Source organism: Photinus pyralis, unplaced genomic scaffold (genome assembly GCF_008802855.1).
Source record: "Photinus pyralis isolate 1611_PpyrPB1 unplaced genomic scaffold, Ppyr1.3 Ppyr1.4_LG6, whole genome shotgun sequence".
NCBI lineage: Eukaryota > Metazoa > Arthropoda > Insecta > Coleoptera > Lampyridae > Photinus > Photinus pyralis.
The window spans coordinates 40,454,555-40,481,865 of NW_022170663.1; the positions used below are offsets into that span (position 1 = coordinate 40,454,555).

General features: G+C 36.0%; 3 protein-coding genes across 4 annotated transcripts in view; 1 reads left to right on the top strand and 2 right to left on the bottom strand.

The window, feature by feature from the left end:
• Positions 1 to 2,561: 2,561 nt before the first annotated feature.
• LOC116173394 (probable E3 ubiquitin-protein ligase HERC4) lies at positions 2,562 to 18,690 on the bottom strand. Of its 2 annotated transcripts, none has more exons than XM_031490839.1 (13): positions 18,181 to 18,690; positions 17,838 to 18,074; positions 9,690 to 9,869; positions 9,426 to 9,643; positions 8,576 to 9,157; positions 8,228 to 8,524; positions 8,014 to 8,184; positions 3,992 to 4,078; positions 3,767 to 3,946; positions 3,538 to 3,715; positions 3,204 to 3,486; positions 2,814 to 3,153; positions 2,562 to 2,766 (listed from the first exon to the last, which is right to left on the bottom strand). In XM_031490839.1, exons 1-13 carry the CDS (start codon positions 18,404 to 18,406, stop codon positions 2,614 to 2,616), a joined length of 3,132 nt encoding a protein of 1,043 aa, XP_031346699.1. In that variant the 5' UTR covers positions 18,407 to 18,690; the 3' UTR covers positions 2,562 to 2,613. The 2 variants fall into 2 exon arrangements, with proteins under 2 accessions (XP_031346699.1, XP_031346698.1); XM_031490838.1 differs by having other exon boundaries at positions 18,166 to 18,690.
• Positions 18,691 to 19,575: 885 nt separating this feature from the next.
• LOC116172908 (zinc finger protein 91-like) lies at positions 19,576 to 21,871 on the bottom strand. Its single transcript, XM_031490183.1, has one exon. It carries the CDS (start codon positions 21,832 to 21,834, stop codon positions 20,098 to 20,100), a length of 1,737 nt encoding a protein of 578 aa, XP_031346043.1. The 5' UTR covers positions 21,835 to 21,871; the 3' UTR covers positions 19,576 to 20,097.
• A 4,588-nt stretch (positions 21,872 to 26,459) lies between these two features.
• LOC116174638 (structure-specific endonuclease subunit slx1-like) overlaps positions 26,460 to 27,311 on the top strand; it is a 1,954-nt gene continuing 1,102 nt past the window's right edge. Inside the window, exons 1-4 of the mRNA XM_031492579.1 lie at positions 26,460 to 26,707; positions 26,756 to 26,807; positions 26,858 to 27,043; positions 27,091 to 27,308. Coding sequence (XP_031348439.1) covers positions 26,526 to 26,707; positions 26,756 to 26,807; positions 26,858 to 27,043; positions 27,091 to 27,308 — 638 coding nt within the window. The 5' untranslated portion in view covers positions 26,460 to 26,525. The remainder of the gene's footprint in view (positions 26,708 to 26,755; positions 26,808 to 26,857; positions 27,044 to 27,090; positions 27,309 to 27,311) is intronic.

Genomic DNA, 27,311 nt, shown 5'->3' on the forward strand with positions numbered 1-27,311 from the left:
TTATTTTTTAGGGATGGAAACTAACCCAATTAATCATATTATTGTAAATTAAAGCAATTTGGGATTATTTAATTATACAGTAACATTAAATTTAGATTTCTTTGCTGTTTTTATTAAATAAATACACACATATATGTATAGTCAGGGAGACATTTCTGAAAAGTGCATGTCTAACGGCGTTTTGTGCTGCAAAGTGGCAGTTCTAGACTAATTCGACCCCGCTGAGAACGATGCGCCCTGTTGCCAGACCCCATTTTGGCATTTAAGCCCCCAAATCCAAGATGGCGGCCGAAATTGCCGTTTTTCAGTTATTTCGAGCCCCCATAGGCACCGCTGAACGTTTTGGGTCCTTTATGGGTAGAATAACATCTGTTACACCCGACGACACCGTTTAAGTAGGTACACTTTGGTATGCATATTAAGTGCCAAAATGCCCCTTAAAAACGTCAAAAATGCAAAATTCGTCTTTTTTCGTCCTTTTTTTTTCTGGCCTGGTGCCGGCGTCCAATATTTATTTCTATATTAAAATTAACATTTAAATATGTGGGGACCTCCCGCAGTGCCATATGCCAGGGGCCTAAATACCATTATGGCGCCTGGAAAGTCCAAAAAACAATGAAAAAGTCGTTTTTTTGCCGTATTTTTACTACAAATTTCCAATTTCGGTGGCCTGGAGCAATAATGCGAATTGTGACTACCAATCTGGATGTTACACATCTGAAGGGCTTAACTGCGAATATGGGGACCCGTCTCCTATAAACGTTAACTTTGGGACCAAGAAGCGAAGTTGGTTTGGCGGCGTAATTGCAGGGCAATATGGGCAAGTGAAAATATATGAAAACATACTTCCCAAGCTTTCTTTGATTTGTTTAAAACGTAAATTTTGGCAGTCGAAACTGTTTAGAATATTGAACACTAATATTACCCAAAAATGAAAATCTTTATGGATCTTTTTTTCTGAGCGCATGTTCACGTTGCACCGTTTACTTGAAATCTGTAAGAAGCGGTACAAATGGTATTAACGCCAGGCCAGCAAGAGCGAGGCAGTTGCCATGGTATCACTAATACTTTTGAAGTTATTTTGAAAAAAAAGGCAATTTTTCAAAATTCAAAATTTTTTTACTTCAAAACTACATTTTTTCAAAAATAAGCACTTTGCACCAGTCAAACTTACAGATCATATAAACAATACATAAATAAACTGTAAAGCTGTAACGCTTAATTACAATTGGGGTGCTAATTAGGGGGTGATTTCCTCAATTTTTTTTACCAAAAAAAAGGGCCAACTTTATTTTGAGCGTAACTCACTTAGTTTTGATGCTAGGAACTTTTCTTAAAAACAAAAAGAAAGGTTTTTTCAAACACTTTAAAAAAGTATTCATAAGCTCGTTCATAAGTTTTCCTCGAAAAGTGCTTCATTTTTGGTTATTTCACGTTGAAGTACTCAATTTGGAATTTGACGAATGAAAACCTACATTTCATGAGCCACAACTTTGCTTCTACTGGATCTACAGACTTCATAAATATAGACCATTTTGTTTGTTTCTTTATAAGCTATATTTTTGATAAGAATACTTTTTTCGATATAATACTTACCTACTTTTAGAGTTATTTGCGAAAAACCGTCTGAAAACGTGGTTTTTTTTGTTGAAAAATGAACATTTTCGCTCGCAAAGAACTCGAATATGTACTATTGACTTAGTGAAAAAACTCTACAGAACAAAAGTTGCTTAGAATTACTCAATTTATCAATTTCGGGACTACTTATTTTGAACGTACCCCCTCCCCCCCCGCAAGATCTTTTTCCGGTTTTTCCGCTCCTGAGCGTTTTTTTTCGCTTGTGAGCGCTTTTAACAGACCTCAAGCGACTCGCAAGCAGTTTCGCTTTGAAAAACAACTCGATGCTCGCGAGCATTTTTGAGACAATTAGATCGCTCGAGCGGTTTTTTAGAACGCTCGACCCAGCTCTGATTCATGTGGAAGTTTATCAGTGTGCTATTGCTCTGTATGCTTCGATTTAACTATTTCATGGAGTAAGAACTTACACACTCTAATTCTTCGTTGTACGTGTTGCTTGCTAGTCTCGTGCGGACTGCAGCTCTTGTGTCTTAGCATATAGCTCTTTGTTTGTGCCTAGAGCTGCAACTTGTGTAAGCTGTTTATGGGCTTATTTTTCATTCATAGTCATTGGCTGCCTACAGGACAATGCTGATCATAATATTCAGTCAAGACATTTCGAAAGCCACAATGTTCACCTTTATGATTCCATTTTTTTGTATCTTAGCATCATATGTAAGCAGTTGGTGAACCGTAAAATGTTTTCAAATCAGTTTTGAATAATCATCGACACATAACATTACAGTAAAACGTATGACAAATTTATTTAATTACTCATAACAACATTATAAAGTATTTGTGTTCACCCTTACAGCTGCACTTTAACACATATCTCTGACTAGGAGTTTCATAAGTGAAATGAACTACTAGGCACGTCGTTAGATTTAGTATTGTTCTAATAGCAACTGATTTGTTATATTTCCAACAAAATAACAAAGATACAATTTGTAATAAAAAATAGATTTTATTGTTGTTGGTGAGAAGGCAAGAGTAGCATTAAACAAGTGAAAATCCCTCAGTTTGTTGAATAGCTTGGATTAATTTGTATCTCAGTCTCTCTTTTGTTTTATATCTAGGCAAATCTAATAAGTTGAAGCATGTGTGTGCTACTGGTAAGAATTTTTCATCGCCGGTTGGTTGAATAACAATCTGGAACAAACAAAGTCAACTATTTGTGTTGAATGTATGATTGGTACCTGAATTGCTTTCATCCCTTGAATTGGAATTCTGTCACAGCCGGTTAGGAATAGTAGAAATTTCTTTTTATCTTGCAAGGGCATTTCGTGAATAACCTCCCAAAACCACCGAATTGTCTGATCAGAGGAAGAATAACCATTTCTATATTCGGCAGACTCTTCAAGGGCATGCCAATCATAATTCTCATTTCCGACAACTACAGCCATCAACTCGTGCGAATGGAAAAGTTGTAACACGCGACCACCACAAACTTTCATGAAACCTTGAGAAAATGGCTCGTACATAGATGAAACTGATTTATTAAAAATATAATCCACATACAAGTCGACATATTCTTTTCTAAAACACTTTCAATGCATACTTTTAAACACATACTAAAGATAGCATACTTGTTTTCGAGAGTTACTGGTATCTTGCCACCATTTGGCTTGAGAGGGACGACAGTTTGTTCACCAAATACCTCTCTGCTGATTTCAAAATTAATGCCAAAAACTTCTTCAAAGTCAGATTCCCCATATTCTAACATCGACTTTAACGAATTAGCTACAGTTGGTGTTAAATCTTTTAGGTCACTTAATGTAACCGATTCCTTTAGTAATTTTTTATATAAGGCCAAAGGAAACGGCAAATCAATTATTGTAAAATTATAAATTGCTAATCCGCATATTAAACCTTAAACAAGCGTAAAATTTAATGTAAGAATCAAACAAGGAAATGATCTACCAATTAATAAGTACATCACGCTATCTTCAAAAGGATTTTCTGTAAACCAAATTGTTCTCGTCTCTTCATACTCTTTGAACATGCCATATTTGGGATCCAAAATTTCACGCAACAGCAACATGAAGAATTCTTTCCTAACACCACCCGCATCTTCAGCTTCTTCCCCGTAAAATTTTATCTGAAAGTGATATGGTTTGAAAAGTATTCAGGGAACAGAATGGAAAGCTACCTTTAAGGGCTTTTTTAAATCGTGACTATCGACTTCCATTAATTCTCTAAGTGTGTCGGCTACTATAGCTTCACGTGTGACATTAAGTACTAAAAACTGCTGTATTCCACTAAGCGCATTAGGTTGAAACATCATCGACATAAAAGCTCTTGTTGCTGCAGCATTCATGGCCGATTGCATCTGTAGAGTCCTATCAAATTACACTGGTAGATAAGGTATAATTACCTGTATAGATTGATCGGTTTGCAGAAGTTCTACTTTCGCATTCGCATCAAACAGAAATGGATAATTGCATAGAAACAATTTATTGGACTGAAAATAGAGCAGAACAATAAAGATAATGTCTCCTAAATGATGCGAATTTAAGGCAACACAAAAGATACATTTAGCTTAATGTGCAAGGAGTTAATCAATTATATCATTGGTTTCATTACAGGGTTCGCAACTGATTTTAGCAAAAAAATAGAGACTTGGTCTCTATTTACATATTTAAAAATAGAGACCATTTAGAGACCTTCGAGAACCAATTTCCATACAAAATTAAGCAAAAAATATTTATTTTGTAATAGATTACATAAACGGCAATATATCTAAACAAGTATAAGTTGTGCACAACTCTTGTGGGGATAAAGAGCATTTTTTTAACCATCAACAATGGATATATTTCTCTTCAGACAATTCGGTCTTGAGGTATAAGGGAATAGGTCGAGGAAGAGGGCTGCGGTTGGTAGAAATTAATTCCTTTCGTTGAAACCTTTCATTAACATGTATTTACCCCCCCCCTCCATTTTGTAAAGTTTAACTTGGCACCGCTAAAGGCATGCGTATGCAAAATCTGAGACCAATTGGTTGTCGTATGTACAGGGTGGCCAAATTAGAATGCGAGGTACTGTATCTGGGAACCTGTCCATCGTAGAGGCTTGCGGTAAAAAATTTATTACTAAAATGGCCACGAGAAAAACCTGGACAATATTTTTAAGTTTCTGCAATGGTCGCTAGTGGGCGTAACTGCAATCTGGAATCTAAAAAAGTGATTTTTCTGTGAATTCCGCGATATTCACCTAACAAAAAAATGTCCGGTCTTTGAAGTTGACGATAATCTGAACCTTTTTTGTTTGACAATTCAACTCATGTATAAAAAATCGCATAAGCCGCAGTGTAATTGTCACTTTGACAGCGGCAAAAGTTACCTGCAACTTTTCCAGCGACAAATGCACTAGTGGTTTTTTCACTTATTCATTTTCGAACCAATAATCGCATTATCCTTACCCATATGACTAGTTTGACGTCTGTCAATAATTGATAAGTTTGGTGAATTTCTTGTTCGTTAAATTGTCCTGCCGAATTACACTCGAGGTTTGTATTTAAACCGAATAAATTTGGGTTGTGGCAATTCAAATCTGTTTCCTTTTAGCAATTGGACTCGAAAAACTGTCAACCTAAAAATGCTCCACCTGCGGTGTCGCATTTTTATTAGTTGACAGTTTTTCTCGTCTAATTGCTAGGCAACAGATTTTCATTACCTAAACAACCCAAATTTACTCGGTAAAATACAAACTTCTTGTGCAATTATAAGTGACAATTTTTCCTGTGTCTCTAAAAATGATGTGGTGGGGGGTATTCAAAGGTTTCCGTAAAGTACACCCTGTATCTTCGAAACGATTGAGCCGATTTTAACAAACTCAGGTTAATTGAAAAGAGTTATTCTTCGGCTACAAATATTATAATATTTGAAGTTTTGTTAGTTTCACAATCGCCGCTTGAGGGCTTTTTTAGACATTCCGACAGAAATGGTTAATTTTCTCAAAAAAATTAAATGCGTTGGTTTGATTTTTTTTTCATAAAAAAGCGGTGATATGTGAAACTAACAAAACTTCAAATAGTATAATATTTGTAGCTGAAGAGTGGCTCTTTTGAACTAACCCGACTTTGTTTAGATCGGCTCAGCCGTTTCGAAGATACAGGGTGTTCTTTACGGAAACCTTTGAATACCCCCCACCACTTCATTTTAAGAGATACAGGAAAAATTGTCAAACAAAAAAGGTTCAGATTATCGTCAACTTCAAAGACCGGACATTTTTTTGTTAGGTTAATATAGCGGAATTCACAGAAACATCACTTTTTTAGTTTCCAGATTGCAGTTACGCCCCCTAGTGGCCATTTCAGAAACTTAAAAATATTTTCCAGGTTTTTCTCGTGGCCGTTTTAGTAATAAATTTTTTTACCGCAAGCCTCTACGATGGATAGATTCTCAGATACAGTACCTCGCATTCTTAGTTGGCCACCCTGTACATAAAAGTTATGAACATTTTATTTTCAAAAACAGCATCTCGGGAAATAATTCCTGGGGGGAGGGGGCACCCTTTTAGACAGCGAAATTTGACGGCCGTCTGGCACACCTTCCAGGTATATACCATTATCCTATAAGTAGTTCGAAACGGCAGAAGTGGGTCCGGACGGACGGACGGACAAAACGCAAACAATAGCACCTTTTTTTAAATTCTTAAAAAATGCCCTAAAAATGCACAGTAAAATTTCTGCGGTTTGTCAATTATGAATTATACTTTTTTAACATGCAAAATTTAGAGACTTTAGAGACCAAATACGAAAAATAGAGACTTTTAGAGACCAGCATTGAAAAAAGAGACCAATGTCTAAAAAAGAGACTATTTGCGAACCCTGTCATTAGCAAAGATTCCATATGTGGTAGATTTTTATTAGACTTAAACTGGAAAAAGGCACAGCCAGTATAGAATGCAATGTATTACACGATTGTTCATTCATTTATAGTTTTCCACCTAAGTGACTGATAAGTGTCGAGATGTATTACTATCTGATTATTCAATTGGTTGGTGTATATATTAGGATTTTCCTAACTTTGGAGGCACGTCATCTGAATTAAATGTTAAGTATCTGGAAATTCTAATCCAGCAAATTAAACGAGTATAATTAACCGTAGTTAATTAATTGAATTGCAGGAAACCATGGCTGATTGGATTGGGTGGCATTAGAAGAGCGCCTTAATTGATAGAAATTTTGAAATATGTCCCAGACAGAAAAATGGGCAGAGACTCGCTCGCCTTCGGCTCGAGTGAAGAACTTTCCACTCTCGCAGAATATACCCTTATTCGTTATAGAATATACTATTATGTCATTTCTTTGATGGTGTTGGAGGATTCTTCGTCAGTTTTTAAATCTGCAAAACTGTCATCCATATTGGAATACTTTATCTAGATTTTGTTAGGGCTTACATTTTGTTCTGCACGTTGATTGTCATCCATAAACTCTTTCAATTGTAAATTTCGATCAGGTATAACTAAAGAAAAATTAACGTTGAAGAATGAACTACTTTATTACCTTCAAAATCGAAAGAACTGGTCCACTTCCCGATCTTTCTTACCAGTTCGGATCTTATCTTCCTCTTTACCACGCCATTGTCCTTTCCATAATGGTTTACAATAATGTCACAAACTTTTCCTAAGATATATGCGTAAGTTCTACTTCCGTTCTGTACTATACACGTATTGTAGTAAATATTAATCAAGTACAGGGTGGGGTACTGGTCTTGGTAAGAGGAGGTCGCTTTGCGGTTTCAAAAATTAGTTTTGAATTTGTATTGTGTTAAACATAGGGAAATTTCCATACGTAGCGCTTTATAGCGAACGTGAACAAAATTATGACTGGAATAAGAGCGATAACAACGTGTATATTTTCGATAAGTGTGCATTTTTCGAGATAAAAAAACTAGCGAGATCGTAGTGCGATCAATTTCTTGTATTGTATGATTATGAGACCTGCCGTTAGTAAATTGTATTACAGGGTTTGGAACTAATATAAGAATTATTCATCTAACACGCCCCCTGGACTTCACCTAAAGACCTAACTTTCGGTGGTATAACTATAAATAAATAAACATTGGTTACACTCTCCGATCAATAAAGAAAGTGCCAAGATAAAAGTCTTATCAATTAACTTAAATTTACTTAGAACTCACAAAGGTATTGCCACATGCTTGTTTTCATTCTTCCTTTCAACAAAGGTTTTATGGTACAATGGACACAAGACTGTACCGTTATATTAAGCTTTATAATTTTTTCCAATGCACAATTTTATGTTGCTTTAAAACAACTTATAATATTTAAACATAAAACTTCTTCGCCTTTGGGAGTGAATTTGTTTAGGAATATTTCCAGAAGGTTTGATAATGTTATACGAATTTTATTCAACACAGGAAGTAGCCTACTCACGTTATCAGTAAGCCATAAAATATAATCAACTCGAACATCCAAGAACTCGGACAGTTCTGGTAGATGGAAGGTGTCATACGAAATCTTTGTTTTTTCCATGTTGCAATTAATCTTATGAAGAAACATCAAAACATCTAGCATGGAAACCAAGTTCGCATCGTAGGAAATTGTCTGAAAAAAGCGGTGTATAAACTGACTACATTATAAAAACTACCTTATTAGGCTGTATATTTTGATTTCTAATGATAAAACAGACGACATTTTTAAAATTGCTGACCAGCCGTTCAAAATAATCAAATCTGAGGGTGCTCCACCACAATGCGACCACTCGTTGCGCGGCCGGCTGCAGTCTCAATACGTTATGTGCAAACTTCTTGTGCAATTTATGGTACTGTTTGCAGTTATTAAATTCATGATAAAACGGCAATGAGAGATAAATTCGTAGTGTTTCCACGTCAGGGGGCGATGAAACTAATTTTCCTAGTAGATCTTCAGTGACGGAAGCCCAAATCTAAATAACGGACAAGATTTTTACACGCTTAAATTGTAATGCTTCACTTACCAAATCCTTGATGCTTTGATTTTCACATTGCCCAATCAAAGAAAACGTTTTTTCGGTCATCTCCAAATTAATGCCGTGGTGCTTGCTCGAGCAGCAGTAGTGCTCATCATTGTTTAGCAAAAAAGAACCATTAATGCAAGCCAAACTTTTAAATACAGTTTCTAAGTATAGCATTGTTTCTTGATCAACCGTTCCATTCGATGGTATCGTCAAACAGCTGTGCAGGTGTTCATAATTTAGTTCCAGAATCTGCATTTTCGGCTGAATTTCCCTAGAGTCGAATGGAGAAATGTCTTCGCTTCTATCGGTAACAGTTGCAAACGAATGGTCTCCGCCCGCAAAAATTCGATATATCACACATTGCGGTTGACTAGAGTGATTGATTAGAGAGGATCCGCTCGATGACACCCACGGGCCAAGCACAACTTGCGGAGTTACGGCGTTGGCCGGATTATTTCCGCCTAATTGTCCAGAACCGCCTAAACCGAAACTGTATATTCGACTTCGGGAAGGAACTAGGGCTAAAGTGTGACGACCGCCGCATGTTACTTGAGTTATGGTAGAGCCCATCAATTCTAAAACCTATCAAAAAATTTAGGTAAACATTAACTTGATAGTACTTTTGTTTTGACAGAACCATCCAGAAACACATATTGTTTAAAAAAAACATTGCGTCTATAATAATTGTTCTGAGGATCGAAATCCTGCAAATCTGCAATGTATATAGCCCGTAAAGAATAAATAGAGCATATACTAGCAAGAGTCCAAAAGATGAAAGAAGAGTCACAGTATACATAGGATTGTATGTTTAGAACTGAGAAACTGGTTTAATTTCCCAGTGACTTCTTACCTTTTTTGGAAGTATCTCATTTGCCGTGTTCCCATGACCGAGTTGACCATACATTCCGGCACCACAACTGAAAACTCCACCGTCCAAAGTTAAAAAGGTAGAAAATTCGTCGCCACAAGCAATGGATCTAACTTTAATAGACCTAAGAGTTCGAAGTTGTACAGGAAAAGACTTGGAGACGGTGTCGTTCAACCCTAATTGACCGCGAGAGTTCTTCCCTGAGTAAAAAAAATGTTAACTGTAATCATAGTATGCAAGGATTACCCCATCCGAAAACTGCGCCCGACTTGGAAACTGCAAACGTGTGATAGCTACCGCAGGCTATTTGCGCAATGGGGATTCCTGCCAGGGCGGAAACCAGTGTGGGACTTGGTTCTGAAGGTGTGGTTGTGCCAATTCCTAACTGACCGTGATCATTCGCACCCCAAGTGTAAATGTCACCGCCTACAATATTTGATCATGTTAATTGCAAATAGTCCAGTCAAATTACGGTTTGGGCTGGATGTTGTCACTTCACTCAACGACACCAAGCGTATCCTATGTAAAAAAATACGCTGATTCCGAAAATCATAGTCCCCATGGCCGGAAACGCCCGGAACATATTGTTATAAACAAAAAACGAAGAAAAAATGGGAAAATGTCGTGTTTTTTCACATTTGACTGCCAATATCTCGTTAACTATTGCTCGGAGGGAAAAAATGAATAGAAATGAACTTGTTTAGAATAAAATTTACTATAAGATACAGTTGGCCCGGAATTCTCATTTTCAACTGTTATTGTTATTTATGGAAAAATGTAAAAAAGTAATCTCGAAAATTAACACTTTGTTATTACTAAACCTCTCGCCAGGAAAGATTGCCGGTCACAGAAGACCTGATCCCGGTCTACAAGCTGTGTTTTTCTAAAGATGTGAGCGACTTCCGGGATGGGATCGTGCCAATGTTGAACGAAAAGTCTTTTCGTTCAATATTGGCACGATCCTATTCCAGAAGTCGCTCGCATTTTAAAAAAAAACATAGATTGTAAATTGGCACAAGGTGTGCTGTGACCGGCAATCTCTCCTGGCGAGAGTTATAAGTAAAATTCATCCGATCTTTTTGAAAATCCGTATTTAGTAACTTCTTTTGATAACAAAACAATATGACAAACCAGATCACCGTAGGTTTCATACTCATTGATTAATTAAATAAACAAGTAGAAAAAGAGATGCTTTGTCTCCTCGTTTGTCTCTCAAACTGAGGGAGTACAAGAGTGTACCCAATTTTTTTATACATAGTGGAACGGTAAAACAATCTTTTCCAATAATTGTCCCGGTCATTTTTGCAAATCAACGGACTGTGGAATTTTTTTAGTTAACTAACAAATCGAATAGCTTCCGAGATTTAACAAGAAAAGTAGCTCTATAATCGGCCCTTGGCACTCGGATTAATAAAAATCATTCATTTTGGTGAAATAGAAGCATGAAAAAAGATCGCGCTGTGAAGAATCGATCAGTGCGACTCGATTTGCAAAATCATTTTTGGTTGTTTCGAAAACTGGCTTCAAAGTCAAAAGCTGATTTCTCGTGAACTATTAATCAGATTTGCGCGGCTTTCCGAGAGCTTTACATTCGCCTATTATAGAGTTATATTTTTTTTGTTATATTTCGGGAGTTATTCCATTTGTTAACTAAGAAAATTCTTCGGATTTTGAAAAAAAAAATTGCACAGTCCGTCGATTAGCAGGAATCATCGGGACAATTATTGGAAAAGATTGTTTTAGGGTTATATGTATAAAAAAATTGAGAACACTCTTGTACTCCCCTAGTTTGAAAGACAAAGCATCTCTTTTTCTACTTGTTTATTTAATTAATCAATGAGTATGAAACCTACGCCGATCTGGTTTGTCATATTGTTTTGTTATCAAAAGTAGTTACTAAATACGGATTTTCAAAAAGATCGAATGAATTTTACTTAACAATAACAAAGTGTTAATTTTAGAGATTACTGTTTTTACATTTTTCCCTAAAAATCAATAACAGTTGAAAATGAGTGTTCCGGACCAACTGTATCTTATAGAAAATTTTATTTTAAACAAGTTCATTTCTATTCATTTTTTCCCTCAGAGCAATAGTTAACGAGATATTGGCAATCACATGTGAAAAAACACGACATTTTCCCGTTTTTTCTTCGTTTTTTGATTATAACAATATGTTCCGGGCGTTTTCGGCCGGGGGGACTATGATTTTCCGATTCAGCGGATTTTTTTACATAGAATACGCTTGGTTTCGTTCAGTGAAATGACAACATCCAGTTTAGACTACTTTTAGAGCTAATTTGACTGGACTAAAATACATACTACCGCCGATAAACTAGTTGTCAGGTAAACTCCTGACTTGACTTTCTGACTACTTTTAATAGTCATTGCAATTATCTTTGTCCATTATAACATTTAGAAAATGCCCTCTGGCGCCTTTATTTTGAACCTGACGCAAAAAGTGTATAATACTTTTTTATAGATCTCATCAAGACGCCTCTTTTTTTTTCATTCTGAGGTTTACTTTTCGAGAAAAATGAAATTTTAGAAAAATAAAATAAAGTTTAACTTTTCAATTCAAAACTTCTCAAAAACCAAGAAACTGGCAAAAAATTGAATTTTTTAAGTCAAGTATGTCGAAAAGTAAGAAAGCTTATTTGTAATAAACATACTGTATAGTTGATACCTGTTTTTCTTTATCGGGAATGAACCATTGTACTAAAAAAATTACAGCAGTACTATGGGATAGGAAAATAAGTGGCACGCAAATTTTTGTATACACTGTGTCCAAGATAAGGATAAAAATGTCTATCATGGGAATTTGTTTATTGTCAGAAGCCTAACACTTATCATCAAGCAAATTCTCCTCTTCATAAAATGGCGAAAATTTGTAATCAAATATTATCTTGTAATATAAATGTGGATATATTTAATGATAGCTATGGCCAGTTTTCGAAGAATGTAATTAACCACTTTAATAACTAAGGACGTGCTCTTTACTGTCTTTTGCCATCTGTCACTTAAGTATGTTAATACTGCTATTGTCTCGGACTGTTGTCACTAATATTGCCCTATAATTGGTGTTATCACTGTTGGGATAATAAACTTTATTATTATTATTATTATCTCATACAAGATACAAAGGTGGTCAAATTAGGGAAAGGTTGTGCAATTAAAGAGTTATCCAGACACCTTGATCTATGTTTTTCAATCTCTTAAAATAAAGGGTGTTCTCATAAAAAACCACCCTGTAGATAAAACAAATTGTTTTCTGTAAAGGGATCAATCGAGGGGGTAACCACTGCGCAAAATTGTGTACACCACATTTGCCATTTTCCACATTTGCTACATTTACTACATTTCCACAACATTTGTTACATTTACTACATAAAACAACATTTGCTATATTCGCTATAAATTTACCAGAAATTTGCTACATTTGCTCATCATTGAGGTACTACATACATTTAAATATATGTACAAGCATTTGCGCGGGTCATTTGAATATTTTCTAGAAGACTCATAGAGGTTAAAATGTGGTCAAGAAAGTGGAAATATGATGCTGATGCATATTTTTATATACCTATGTGGTCTATGGTCACGAACTTTTAAATTAAGATGGACTGCTGATCAAACAGTTGCATAGAGGTAGAAATGGCCCTAGAATGGGCGCCGCCATGATGTGCACGTTTTAGTTATTTTCTAGGGAATTTTCCTAGTGCTCAAGTTTTGAGACTATTGCAGTCTTGGAAAATGACATGTGTCACAGTAATTTATTTAGAAAACGTGAGGTTAATGCTTGTTTATTAGTTGATTTGAATTTCGCGCCAAGTAAGTGCACATCATGGCTGCCCCCATGTAGGTGTCATTTGTCAATTCAGCATTAGCAGTACATCTTAACTTATAAGTTCGTGTCTATGGTATATTTATTAAAATTTTTTTTAAATGTCTGTAAAAAACGTTATGAAGCTTACGAAACCTATTTTAACTGCCCCATTCGGAATCTAGACACCTCCTGGGCTTCACATGTTGCTTGTAGTAACTACAAAAGACCTTTAGAAGGTGAACAATTTTTTGCAAAAAAAAAATAAATATGATTATTTTTATTATTATTTATTATATGAGGGCGTACCTACTCAGAAAAATGAGTAGAACGTGTTATCAAGATATTATGAACTTTGAGCAACATTATCATGATAAATACAACGAAAGTGTGATGGGGGACTATATTTTGTTTTTGGGTTTAGTGAGAGTGAGAGTACTTATGAACACGGAAAAAAGAGTAATAGGATTCACTACTAAACTTTTTTTACTATTTTAAATTGGATATGATAGTGAAAGTTTCATACACATTTGTTTCGATTTATCGATAAATAAAAATTTCAATTCTGGATTTTCTAAAATACTGGTCAACGGCTCTCCTGGATACAAAAGCAAACTTTTTCAGGCCCTATATATTATTTTGTCTAACTATCAATAAATGTATCAAAATTTCATATTCTCCTATCAAAGTCAAAAATCGTGTTGGCCTGTGTAACCAATGGGTAGGTACATCAACACATTGTATGAGTTACAACTTCAGAATCATCTTATTAATGATCATAGAAACAAAAAAACGACTGTCCTTTTCGGATTTTATACTGCTGCAGCGAAACATGGCTCTTGGTATAACAACCTCAAAAGTGCGAGTTTAAATGTACATTACGAATATGTTTATTCATTATAATAGCCTGTGATGAAAACCTAACCTACATTTTAATTAATAACAAATTGCAACTTTGAACTTTGACGTTTCTTTCGCATGCGCATATTGTACGGAGATTTAGGCGTTTTATCTCAACGTGGAAGGTCAGCAATATACGAGGGCAGATTTGGTACACGCACTTCCTATACAGGGTCATTCTTGACGACTGTTAGAAAGATACGGAGAACTTTTGAAAATGATACTATACTGATAAGTCCTTTAAGGGTTTTGGCACATGATGAATTGAACTAAAATATTTTTAAGATGGCGCCACTTCCGCAAATACCGGAAGTGCCCATCAACTTTGTTATTTTAAATAGGGACCCCCTATTTTTTCTACATTTTCGGATTCTACGTCGAATTTGGAGTACAACCAGTTGATCCTTTGCTCCAAGGGCTTCGTCGATAAATCGACTAATTAAGAAATGCTGTGATTAGTTACCTTAAGATTAACGCTTTTTACACTTTTGAAGAGTTTCTACTTACTGATTGGTGTTCTAATATTCTTTGATATTTTGTCTATTTTACTTAAGTGTTTTACTGTATTTTAACTTGACCTTTTATGATTTTATTTATATGTGTAGATTGCTCTGTTAGTAGATGCACTAGTTTATATATGTTTGACGACACTGATATCGAGACTGATATAGTTTATACTATGATAGCTGGAATATTTAAAGAATAAAGAAATTCAAGGTTTTATGTCAAAAATGGAATTTGAAGGGGTAATTAAAAAAAATTTATTAATTTTTATTAATCAATTTGCTACAAGAAGTGACTAAAACATGGAATATCTTGGAAACCGTTTGAAGCAGCCTCTGACATTTTGTATCAAATTAAAAGTCTCGGAAAAAGGACATCAGTGAAGAAAAAAATGTGAGGGGGGGGGGGGGGCCATTTGAAAAAATGGTGTTACGAATATTTAAAAATTTAAAAGTTGAGAGCTTTGAAAGAGTGACGTAGTCTCACTTTTTAGACGGTTACGCATACCATAAGAAAAGTCGATCTTTCCTTAATATCTCTCACCGTTTTCGAATAATAAATTTTTAAAATTACCCCTGCAAATTCCATTTTTGACATAAAAACTTGATTATCGACGAAGCCCTTGGAGCAAAGGGTCAACTATAGGGTATCGTTGTACTCCAAATTTGACGTAGAATTCGAAAGTGTAGAAAAAATAGGGGGTCCCTATTTAAAATAACAAAATTGATGGCTACTTCCGGTATTTGTGGAAGTGTGGCGCCATCTTGAAAATATTTTAGTTCAATTCATCATGTGCCAAAACCCTTAAAGGATTTATCAGTTTAGTGTCATTTTCAAAGGTTCTCCATATCTTTGTAACTGACGCTCGTCCAGAATGACCCTGTATAAAACAGTCGGAGTGCCGCCACCGTTATTAATTCACCTTGCTCATGGTGTGTAATAGAACACCATGACCTTGCTCGAGCACATTATTTACGACTGCACTACATGAACGAATGTTAAAACACTTTCTTTGCATAATTTTCACGAAATGAAAGCGCCTGGTATACATTTATCTTTATATTTACAAATCATTGATACTCGCATTGATATGTCATAGTTAATAAACATTAACTACATTTCCTCAACATTTGCCACATTCCCTGAACATTCGCTACATTTCTTCCACATTTGCTACATTTGCTACATTTGTCCAACATTTGCTCATCATTTCCACGGGACTGTACACCACATTTGCCCAGCGGTCAACTCCTCGGGATTAATATACCACTCCGAAAAGAACAATGATCAAAACTTAATTTTTCCGCACTGTAGCACCTGTTGAGTCCAAGCACTTTCCTTTTGCTGCATTTACTTTTCACGCACCGCTTCGCCTTTTATTGAGTTAAGTATCTAATCGATGTAGCAATTTTCAGCCGTTATTAAAAGGTGCTACTTTTTTTAATTTTTTTTATGAGTATGATGGGTTAAATTAGAAATCTATCTCTGCGCATGCCCGCGTTTTTTTAAAATACACGTTTAATATAATCGATAGGTTTTCCTTTACCAAAAGGTGCTACTGTTCACATTTTTGTAAGATCTGTCCATAAATAAGAAATTTACCATTGGGCATTCACACGTCTAATACAATCAATAATAATAATAAGAATAATAAAAATAACTAAAAAACACAATACTCTTTCTTCTCAGAAACACACCACGTTATCACAACCCACTCGTACTCAACCCAAACGCAACAACCTTAACAGCACTACAGGCTCACAAAATACTGTAACGTCTCCACCAATAACCCAAGCAACCACACAGATACAACCTCAAGAACAAAGAAACACCATAAATACAAGTAACGCAACATGCACTACAAAAACAGGTCCACCCAATAAAATTACACGTCTTAGCACAGTTAAACAACAGGAATCACACACAAAACATTTACAACAACTTGATCTAGATACATACACTCATCATAACGTTCAGAAGGCAGTCATACTGAAAACCTGCAGCATCACCAGAACTTTCCTCAAAAATAACTAGCCAGACTTGACAATAGTCCGTTTGACTAGGATTAGAACCGGCAAGACCGGGAAAATCAAATAATAATAATAATAATGCCTTTATTAAATTGACGAAAGAAAAAAAATACAGTTTAAAATGGTGAAATGGGGCGAAGTTCAGTTCCACAGTAAAATACTGTAGTCTGCTCTACCACTTAACCCATTTCATATTATGCATTAAACAATACAGCAGCAGTACAAGCATTATTGGCAATACAAGTAAATACTGCCGAATCGCTATTTGGTGTACAGTATTTTGCTTGATGGATGACCCCTCGAACTGACATGGTCAAATTTTATTTTGAGGCCATCATCAACTTTTTTTCTTAAAGACCGACATGCATTATTTTATTTTATATTTCAAAAGTGCTACTCATTCTGGAAAAATACATGTATTACACTTGCATAGTTACTAAATGCCATCACCTTCAGGGTGACAATCTCGGCGACAAGAAAAGAAAATTTTCACAAAATGAATCCTCATCACCTGACGACTTTTTCTACATTGCACACATTACAATCACATCTTTTTAGAGATGTAGGCGATGATGACGCAACCTACCTCAATGTCTGATTAAGCTACCAAGATTATAATCTCTTAATTTTCATCCTTCTGGTGAACACGTTAACTGTGTTGGCCGCTGGTTCTTAATTTATTAGCTTAAAACATTTTCATTTCTTTACATTATTATAGATATTAAAACAAATAAATGACAAGGAGCATTTTACCATTAGGTAAAATCAAAAATAATTAAATAAACAAGGAGGTGAACAGGAAATAAAAAATACACAAACACATTTTTATCTGGCTTGTGTGTATAAGCTATGCTATCAAAGATATCATTCTAAAATATGAGATCATTAGTAATATTCGTGCCCTTCCACAAGGAAAGTTATTGTATTATACTTGGTATTAAATTTCATGTCATCTCTAAAATTCCTATTCAGTTAAAATAAGGGCTCCCATAAAAACTACAATACCTGACACTAACTTAGTTTTAAATACAATGACTGAACTTTACCCTTCTGAGCATTTGTATCTCGATTTGTATTGAGTTACATATAAGTACATTTCTCTTTTCCCAGTGATCAAAAAACGAACTACCACAAACTTACCGCTAGTTAAGGCAATGGAATGTTTATGACCACACGCAATTTGAACAACATGAAGTGTAGCCAGAGCTTTCAAAATTTTTGGAACTGGTTGAGTCTGTTGGCCGAGTTGATGTCCTAACTGTCCGTGAATATCTGAGCCCCAGGTGAAAATTTGTCCCCATTCATTAAGCGCCATCGAGTGGGATTGTCCACAAGCAACATGCGATATCCGATACGCGTCGAGGGCAAGTACCTGATCTAAAAACGGCGTGTTTAAATTACATTAAGCAATCGAAGGATTAAAAAATAATAAGCATGGGGAGCACATTTGGTGAGAATGGTTACATACTACACATTGACATACGTGGCCTTTTTCTTGGCTGTTCGTGTCCCAATTGCCCATAGTCGTTGTTTCCGCACGAGTATACTTTGCCTTCTTTCGTTAGCAGCAAAGAGTGGGAATCGCCGCAGGCTGCTTCTTGGATATTGTTGGCACCAAACCACTCCAATGGTCGCGGCGCTAATATGTGTTCGTCTTCGATACCACCAAGGCCCAACTCTCCGTGCACGGTACTACCCCACACATACATTTTGTCAGATATCGATGAGAGTATATAATAATTGTTGCATACTGTGGACACTTGTTATGTTTATATGGTGATTATCTCTTGTGTGGTTTTTCTAGAGAATGCCTTTTCCTGTCAAAACATTACAAACGAAATTTGAAAGCAATCAGAATGACGTTCATAACCCTAATAATAGGCGCTTTCTTTCGGCTACTTCGCAATCATGATTTCGAGATCGTGATTCGTATGATCACGTTTTACGAAAGAACGCGCGAATTGAATCAAAGTATGGTTAAGTTTACGTAGTGCACATTTGCATTCGAATTATGTATTTTTTGTTTGGATTATGAAAATAATTTAAATACAAGTGGAAGTACTTGCACGATTATGCTCCTCTTCAGTTACAAATATTGACTAATCTAACATTTGAGCAAAAATATCCTTGCATTTATAGGTTAGGAATTCGTGTCAAAAACTTTTAAGGTACATTTACATTCAATTCCGTGACCAATTGGATGTCAAATTCGTGTGCTTGACATATGATGTCTCCATTGTACCATTTACATTGCCACAAATTCGAAGTGCGCTTTGAAGTCCACTTCGAATTCGGCCAAGGGTGCTTGGAAACTTCAAGCGTAATCTTAATTTGTAGGTTATGGTATAGAATTTGACAGTATTTCAGTTTGTTTGTGTACAAATGTGATAGTACGCGGTAGTCGAAATGGATCTCCAAGAGAAGGGAAAAGAAAATTATTTGCCTCAGATTAATGATGAATTATTTTTAAAGTCAATATGTAATTATCCTGCCATATGCAATCAAACCAGTAAAGATTATAGCAATAAAATACTACGAGAGACTGCCTTTTTTAAAATTTCGGTATGCAATTGAACCTATAGCCATGTCCAGAGATCCTAACAACACAGTTTTTTGCACAATATTCATTTATTTAACTCGTATTTTACTTTTAAGCATTAATATTTTAAGGTTAGAAATTTGCCGCCAAATCTTTAATGTATATGGTGTTTTGCGACTTGACAAATTGGGCTTGGACTTTGAATTGAATGTAAATGTAGCTTTAAGTTGTATAAACTGTGATTTATACCCGGTTGCGTAATCACATTGCCACATTTTCAACTTTTCTGTAAATTGTCGTGTATTAGCAGATGTTTTTTAAGCTTGTGTAAGGTTTTAAACGAGCTCCAAAATCACACTGGGCACATTTGAACCTTGTTAGAATCTCGTGTCCTAACATGTTTTTTCAAATTGGATTTATGATTTGTAGCGAAATAACAATGACCGCATTTAAAAACCTTGGATGGCTTATGCATTAAGACATGTGATTTCAAACTGGACTTGTAATTAGTTCCATAATCACATTCGCCACATTTGAAATTTTTGGAGGTCTCGTGTCTTAGCAGATGCGTTTTGAAATAGATTTCAGATTGGTTGCGTAATCACAGTGATCACATTTAAAATCCATGGATGCCTTATGTGTTAACACATGCGATTTTAAACTGGACTTCTAATTGGTTCCATAATCACAATCGGCACATTTGAAATTTTTGAAAGTCCCATGTCTTAGCATATGTATTTTCAAGCTATATTTCTGATTTGTTGCTTAATTACACTGGGCACATTTGAAATCCTTAGATATTTTAGCAGATGTCTTTTAAGCTGAATTTTGCCATGTGTTGCAAAATCACACTGATCACATTTAAACACCTTGGATGTCGTTATGCGTTAACAAATGTGATGCAAAACTGGACTTGTATTTAGTTACATAAGCACATTGGCCACATTTGAAATTATTAGAAGTTTCATGCCTTGGTAAATGCATTTTCAAACTACATTTCCGATTTGTTGTGTAATTACACTGGGCACATTTGAAATCCTGGGATGACTTATGCGTTGACAAATGTGATGTAAAACTGGACTTGTAATTCGTTACATAATCACATTGGTCACATTTGAACTGTTTGGAAATCTTATGTCTTAGCAGATGTGATTTCAAATGGCATTTCCGATTTGTCGCGTAATCGCATTGGTCACATTTCAAATGTTTGTAAACGTCGTGTATTAGCAGATGTTTTTTAAGCTGAAACTTGTTATGCATTGCAAAATCGCAGTGGGCACATTTGAAAACCTCGGACGACTTATGCGTTAACAAATGCAATTTCAAATTGGACTTGTAATTAGTTCCGTAATCGCATTCGCCACATTTGAAATTTTTGGAAGTCTCGTGACTTAGCAGATGCGTTTTCAGGTAACGTTTCTGATTTGTTGCGTAATTACACCGGGCACATTTGAAATCCTTGAATATTTTGTGTACTAGCCGATGTCCTTTAAGCAGAATTTTCAGATGTGTTGTAAAGTCGCACTGATCACATTTAAATTTCTTCGATGCCTGATGCGTTAGCAAATGTGATTTAAAACTGAACTTGTAATTAGTTACATAATCACATTGGCCACATTTGAAATTTTTGGAAGTCTCGTGTATTAGTAGATGAGTTTTCAAACTAGATTTCCGATTGGTTGCGTAATAACACTGATCACATTTAAATTCCTTGGCGGTCTTACATGTATGTCTTAGCAGATGAGATTTCAAATGGCATTTCCGATTTGTTGAGTAATTGCACTGGGCACATTTGAAATCCTTTGATGTCTCATGCGTTAACAAATGTGATTTCAAACAGGCCTTGTAACAAGTTACATAATCACACTGGCCACATTTGAAATTTTTGGAACTCTCGTGTCTTAGTAGATGTGATTTCAAATTAGATTTCCGATTTGTTGCGTAATTACACTGGGGACATTTGAACTCCTTCGATTTCTTATGCGTTAACAAATGCGATCTCAAACCGGACTTAAAATTAGTTACATAATCGCATTGGCCACATTTGAAATTTTTGGAACTCCCATGTCTCAGTAGATGTGCTTTCAAAGTAGATCTCCGATTTGTTGCAAAATCACACTGAACACATTTAAAATCTTTGGATGTCGCATGTGTTAGCAAATGTGATGAAAAACTGGACTTGTAATTAGTTACATAATCGCATTGGTCACATTTTATATTTTTGTAAGTATGCCTTCGTAGATGTGATTTCAAGTTAGATTTCCGATTCGTTGCGTAATTACACTGGGCACATTTGAAATCCTTAAAAGTTGTATGGGTTCGCTCATGTGCTATCAATCTGCACGAGTTACTAGTGATGTAATTACAGTCCTTCGAAACTCGCGGTTGATTAACAGATGGGAAATCTTCAGGTTGTTCACTAAAAGATTCATTGTCCCTCTGGACTTCATCTTTAAAGATGAATGCGTTATTAGCATAATCAGCATCGAGTTCTTGCTTTATTATTTCTGCGTCATCATTCTTAACTAAAATCTTTTCATCAATGGACGCATTAACTTCACTTTCTTCTTTTACTTCAACTTTCACGATTGCTGCCATCACACAAGTACAACAGTAGAAGATTGCGCAGAAATGGCAGACCTGGATGTGTCTCCAGCTCCACTAACCCCATATTGCAGGAAGAATAGCCACAGCTCTGATCATATTCTCATCCGTGCTGTTGATTTGTGAAATTCCAGTCAACGGAGGCATAGCTATACAGGGCACAAAGAAAAGCAGTCAAAATTTCGAAAATAGAATAAAATACGGATTGCTCTATTTAAAAAAAGAAAGTTGCTATCGGCATCCAGTAAAACCGGAAGTGAGACCATCACATAACATTTTCTTTGAGATAGATCTCATGAAAAACTATGTTGGTACGCACATTTTCAGGCAAACGGTTAGCATGAAACATCCTGTATGTGTTGTCCTTACATGCATATGCCAACCGGTTTTTTTTTTTTGGCGCTGTTGTCACAAAACAAGTTTGTGGCTGTTATACATCTCAAACGTGTGTGACAATGTCGGCAATTGTGAAAGTTGAAGTAAAAGAAGAAATTGATGTTGCAGGAGTAATAACGCAAGAATTTAATGAAACTACGACCGGTGCTGGTAATGCTAATGACACATTCATTTGTAAGGATGATGTCAAGAGTGAAGATCAACCGCGTGTTTCGAAGGATTTCTTTTGTGCTCACTGTAATTACAAGACTAGTAACAGGTGCAGTTTGATAGCGCATCTGCGAACCCATAAGACTGTCGACGATTTCAAATGCGCCAAGTGTAATTACGCAACAAATCGGAAATGTAATTTGACAACACATCTGCTAAGACACGACACTGCCAAGAATTTTAAATGTGGCCAATGCGATTTTGTAACCAATTACAAGTCCAGTTTAACGGCACATTTATTAACGCACAAAACCCTCAAAGGTATTAAATGTGCCCATTGTAATTACGCAACCAATCGAAAATCCGATCTGAGATCGCATCTGTTAACACACAAGGGTTCCAAAAATCTCAAATGTGCCCAGTGTGATTACGCAACCAACGATAACTCGAATTTTAAACGACATCTTTTAAACCACAAGACATCCAAAGTGTTCCAATGTGGTCAGTGTGATTTTGCAACCAATCACAAGTTCAAACTTACCTCACATTTGTTAACGCATAAGCCATCCAAGGATTTTAGATGCGGTCATTGTTATTACGCTACCAATCATAAATTCAATTTTAAAAATCATCTACTAACACACAGGACTTTAAAAGAGTTCAAATGTGACCGGTGTGATTTTTCGACGCATATAAAATTTCAGCTTAAAAAACATTCGCTTAAACACGAGATTTCCAGAGACATTTACAAAAAATTCAAATGCGACCAATGTGATTACACAACCGCTCATAGTTACAATCTGAAACGACATTTGCTAACGCACAAGAGCTCCATGGATATTAAGTGCACCCACTGTGACTACGCAACGAACGATAAAACCCATTTTAAAAGTCATCTGGGAACGCACGAGACTTCCAAAAATTTTAAATGTGCCAGGTGCGATTACGGAACAAATGATAAAACCCATTTTAAAAGACACCTGCTAAGACACGATAATCCCAAAAGTGTGACCTACCAATCGATTACAAGTTCATTTGCAAGAAACGAATAAGACATATTGAAGATTCATGTAGGATACACAAGAGAGATTAAATGGAACCGGAATTAATTTTTGGTTGCAGTTTGCTGTGATTTTATTTTTTAAGACATTAACTAGTCTATTGTGGCTTTAAGCATGCTGCAGTCTCAGTATTTTTGTAAACTATTCGGGAAAAACCTTATGATTAATTATTAAATAAATCATGAACTTCGTATCTTAATGAATCTTATGGTATTTCAATAAAAAAAACTTTCCAGGACATATCCAATTATGCATCGCAAGTGATTGGTGGCTGAAATTATGAGGTAGAGGATGGACTGAGGTCTAAAAGCTCCGGGAGCCCATCCTCTTGGAATACTTCTGGAATTCCGTGGACGAGGGGCAAGTTACCTATCTCGGGGGCAAGATCCTGCTATCAAAAACTTTTCGATTTCAAATTTAATCGCGATCAGGTTAGCATTTTTGGAGGGAATGGCCATTCCGGTTTTAAACGTTGTCGGGCTGATTTTATTTCCGCGTTATTGTAGTGTGAAGACAAACTGTAACTCCAGAAACTTTGTTGTAGCATGCCCTAAGCATTCCCTGGCACTTTCATGACATTCTTAAGATCCCGTTGAGTCCTTCTACTAACCCATTTAACACTTCATTGGAACTCTTCTAAAGCTTCATCACTAAACATTTCCTGAACCTATATCTATAGCCTTGAAATTATTTCTTTTGAAGCTTTAAAGTAAAGTGCTAAAAAGCACTTGAATTTGACTTGAAACTCGCTTTATAGATCTGGCTTTAAGTCTTCTGTCAAGTTTTCTTGCAATTTGATCGGGTCTTTCGAAAGTCCTGACCTCTTGCTTCAAATTCGATATATAAACTCCAAGTTTGCTTACAGTTCTACCGTTCTTCTAGTAATCTGTTGAAGCTCTTTTCACATCCTTGAAACTTTTTACCAGGTCCTTTGAAACTCTCTTGGAAGAGAAAAACAAAAGAAAACAAAAAGTAGCATGTAGACTTCAAGAGGTAACATATGTCAAACACAAAAAACGTTAACAATTACAAACAAACGGTATTAAACATTTCATTCTGCATTGCGGTTAAACCAAGCAACCAAACAAAGATGGAAACATACAAAAAATATAACATGCGGCATACAAAACACAAATACGATATAAATAAATGCAAAAATTACTACCTGCATTAAATATCACAAAATAACAACAAACATTTATGGAGCGACGCGTACACGACCGCCATTCAAAACAAGATGCCAAACGTAACCTCCGTTCGTGCTTTCTAGATGGCGCAGGCAGCTTTTTCCTATTAAAGTCACTAAATATAGAAAGTACCGCAATCCATTGGGCTCGTGTGTTAGAGAGAGAACGCATGATTTTTGCCCAAAAATGGCCGAAGTTACCAGAATCTAGTAACTTTAATGTTAGGGATTGTTCCACCTGTTTGGAGATATCTGTATATATTTTTATAAAACATGACAGTACTATGAAGTTAGGTGTTAAAAAATGACAGCTATTCAGATTTTATTTGTCCATTTTTTTAAGTTCGTAGCAAATTTGCCCAAAAATGGCGGATGATTGCGGTACTTTCTATATCTAGTGACTTTATTTCCTATAATCAAAAGCTTTTTTGCCTAGAAATTGCATGGTTGCCAACTCTCAAAAAATGTATGTATCGTCGTAAGTTGTATATACAGGATGGATTCTTTCAAAGTGCACTCAAAACCCTCTCTAAGAACATCCTATAAACTCCCTTACGACGCTTAAAGTTTGCTGCTTACTCGTTTTAAATGAATCATAAAGCCTCTTGCAAAACATAAAGAATTTTTCTTGAACTTGACTTAATAACTTCTAGAAATCCTCTAGAAGCTCCCTAAAATACTTTTGAAACACTCTTGGAACTCAATGGGAAAACGTTTCAAAATTATACATCATGTTTTCTTAATGTTCTATCCTACTCTCAGTCCCTTTTTTTTTAATTAAATAAATAAATAACACCTACAGTTATTGCAAAACTTAATCAACAAAATTCTAAGGACAGCACAACTAATGTTGATTTAAACAATAACACTAAAAAAAAAGTTTAATAAAAAAGACCTGAGAAAAATATATCTACTTGTACAGGGTGAGCCAACGATTGCGCGGAGTAACTTAATGCCTTGAAGATAAGATTTTTCGATAGAGAGCTTTTGTATTATGATATGGTCGAATATTCTCCACATTTTAAAAATATTTGGAATTATACAGGGTGCGCCCACAAAGTAGGGCGCCCAAATGGTACATTTTTTTAAATAGAACCCCCGGTATTTGAATGCATTTTTGAATTCTACGTGTAATTGTCCTTGATTCACAACCTTAAACGTTAAGCCATGTATATTAAATGGTAACACTCACAATACTAAAAATTAATCATGAAAATTAATACTTAACGCAGAAAAATTTGGCGTGCTTTTATATGACAGTCAACATAACCATATTTTTTTTTGTTTTGATTTTATTACGTCTATGTGGAGAACAGAAAAAAGTATCTTGCCCCATTAGGATTGGGTCCGATTTTTGTACTTCAATCGTCTGTTACATAGATGGCGACACTACTTACACACGAATTTAATGCGTTGCGAATGATTCCTTTGTGTAAAGTTGACGTAATACTTTCACTCATTAATTGTAAACAGGAGGTTGCCAATGCAGCTTAAACAGTGGTTAGCGTAAATGTAGTGTGTGGAACAAATAAGAATTTTGAATTTTAAAATTTGTTAGGATGATTTTAGGTAGCACCCTGTATGTTTTAGTTTTGTAGAGTTGGTGGAGAGGTTTTTTGAAAAGTGATGTTTTCATGAGAAAGTTAGGGAACCATTTATGCAAAAGAACCTGTTTTATGTTTTAGCGGAAATAAAGGCAGTTTTGAGAAAAAAAAGAAAAATCCCTGAATTGAAGTAATCTTCAATAACAAACGTATGCTCGATTTGAAGCATACCTGAATGCGCCCTATGTATAAAAGCTGAAATCTGTCAATTGTCATAAGACACATAACCCTATTTTACTTCGATTTAGAGATAGTGGTTTTAGTTTAGCTTTATTTAAACTTGGTGAGATGGACGATAATGTTCATACAATTGAGCAATTTTATGGAGTCTACCTGCTGTACTGCCTCAACCCGAAATACAAAGGCCGCACCTACATCGGCTACACAGTGGACCCAAATCGACGAATTAAACAGCACAACAAAGGCAAAAAGGCGGGCGGCGCGTGGAGAACAAGCAAAAGGGGCCCTTGGTAAATCCCGTCGCCGCGCATTTTTGGCTAACGCTTAGAAAATTACAGGACGATGGTGTTAATCGTGCACGGCTTTCCCAACGACATCACAGCACTACGGGTACGTATAGACCGCTTCCGAATTGACTCGATTCCCGCAATTTGAGGTAGTTCGAGTGGGCCTGGCAACATCCGAATCGTTCTCGACGTCTCAGTCATCTGCCGAGGAAGAAGGCGCGCGAGACAGTCTACGATTACGCCCTCCGCGTGCTCGCCGAAATGTTTCGTGTGGGTCCGTGGCTACGGCTGCCGCTAACGATACGCTGGCTAAATCAGGAGTTTGCACGTGACTTTCCGGTAGTTTCTCGTGAGCGCACGCCGAGTCTTACGTTGTCAATTTTTAGAGTGACAAATTGCCGCCGTTTCACATGCCCGTGTGCTACGGACCCGTGGTCAGCAAGAAATTGAAGTGTGGCTCGGGCGATCACGGCCCAAATCAAAGCTCAACTTGTGTTGTGTGCTCGGGCGACATCGACGAGAAGCCGTTAGTGTGTCTTAGCCCCGATTGTGATTTAGTAAGCCACATTGTGTGTCTGTCCAAGTCGTTCCTCGAGCCGGGCGAGTA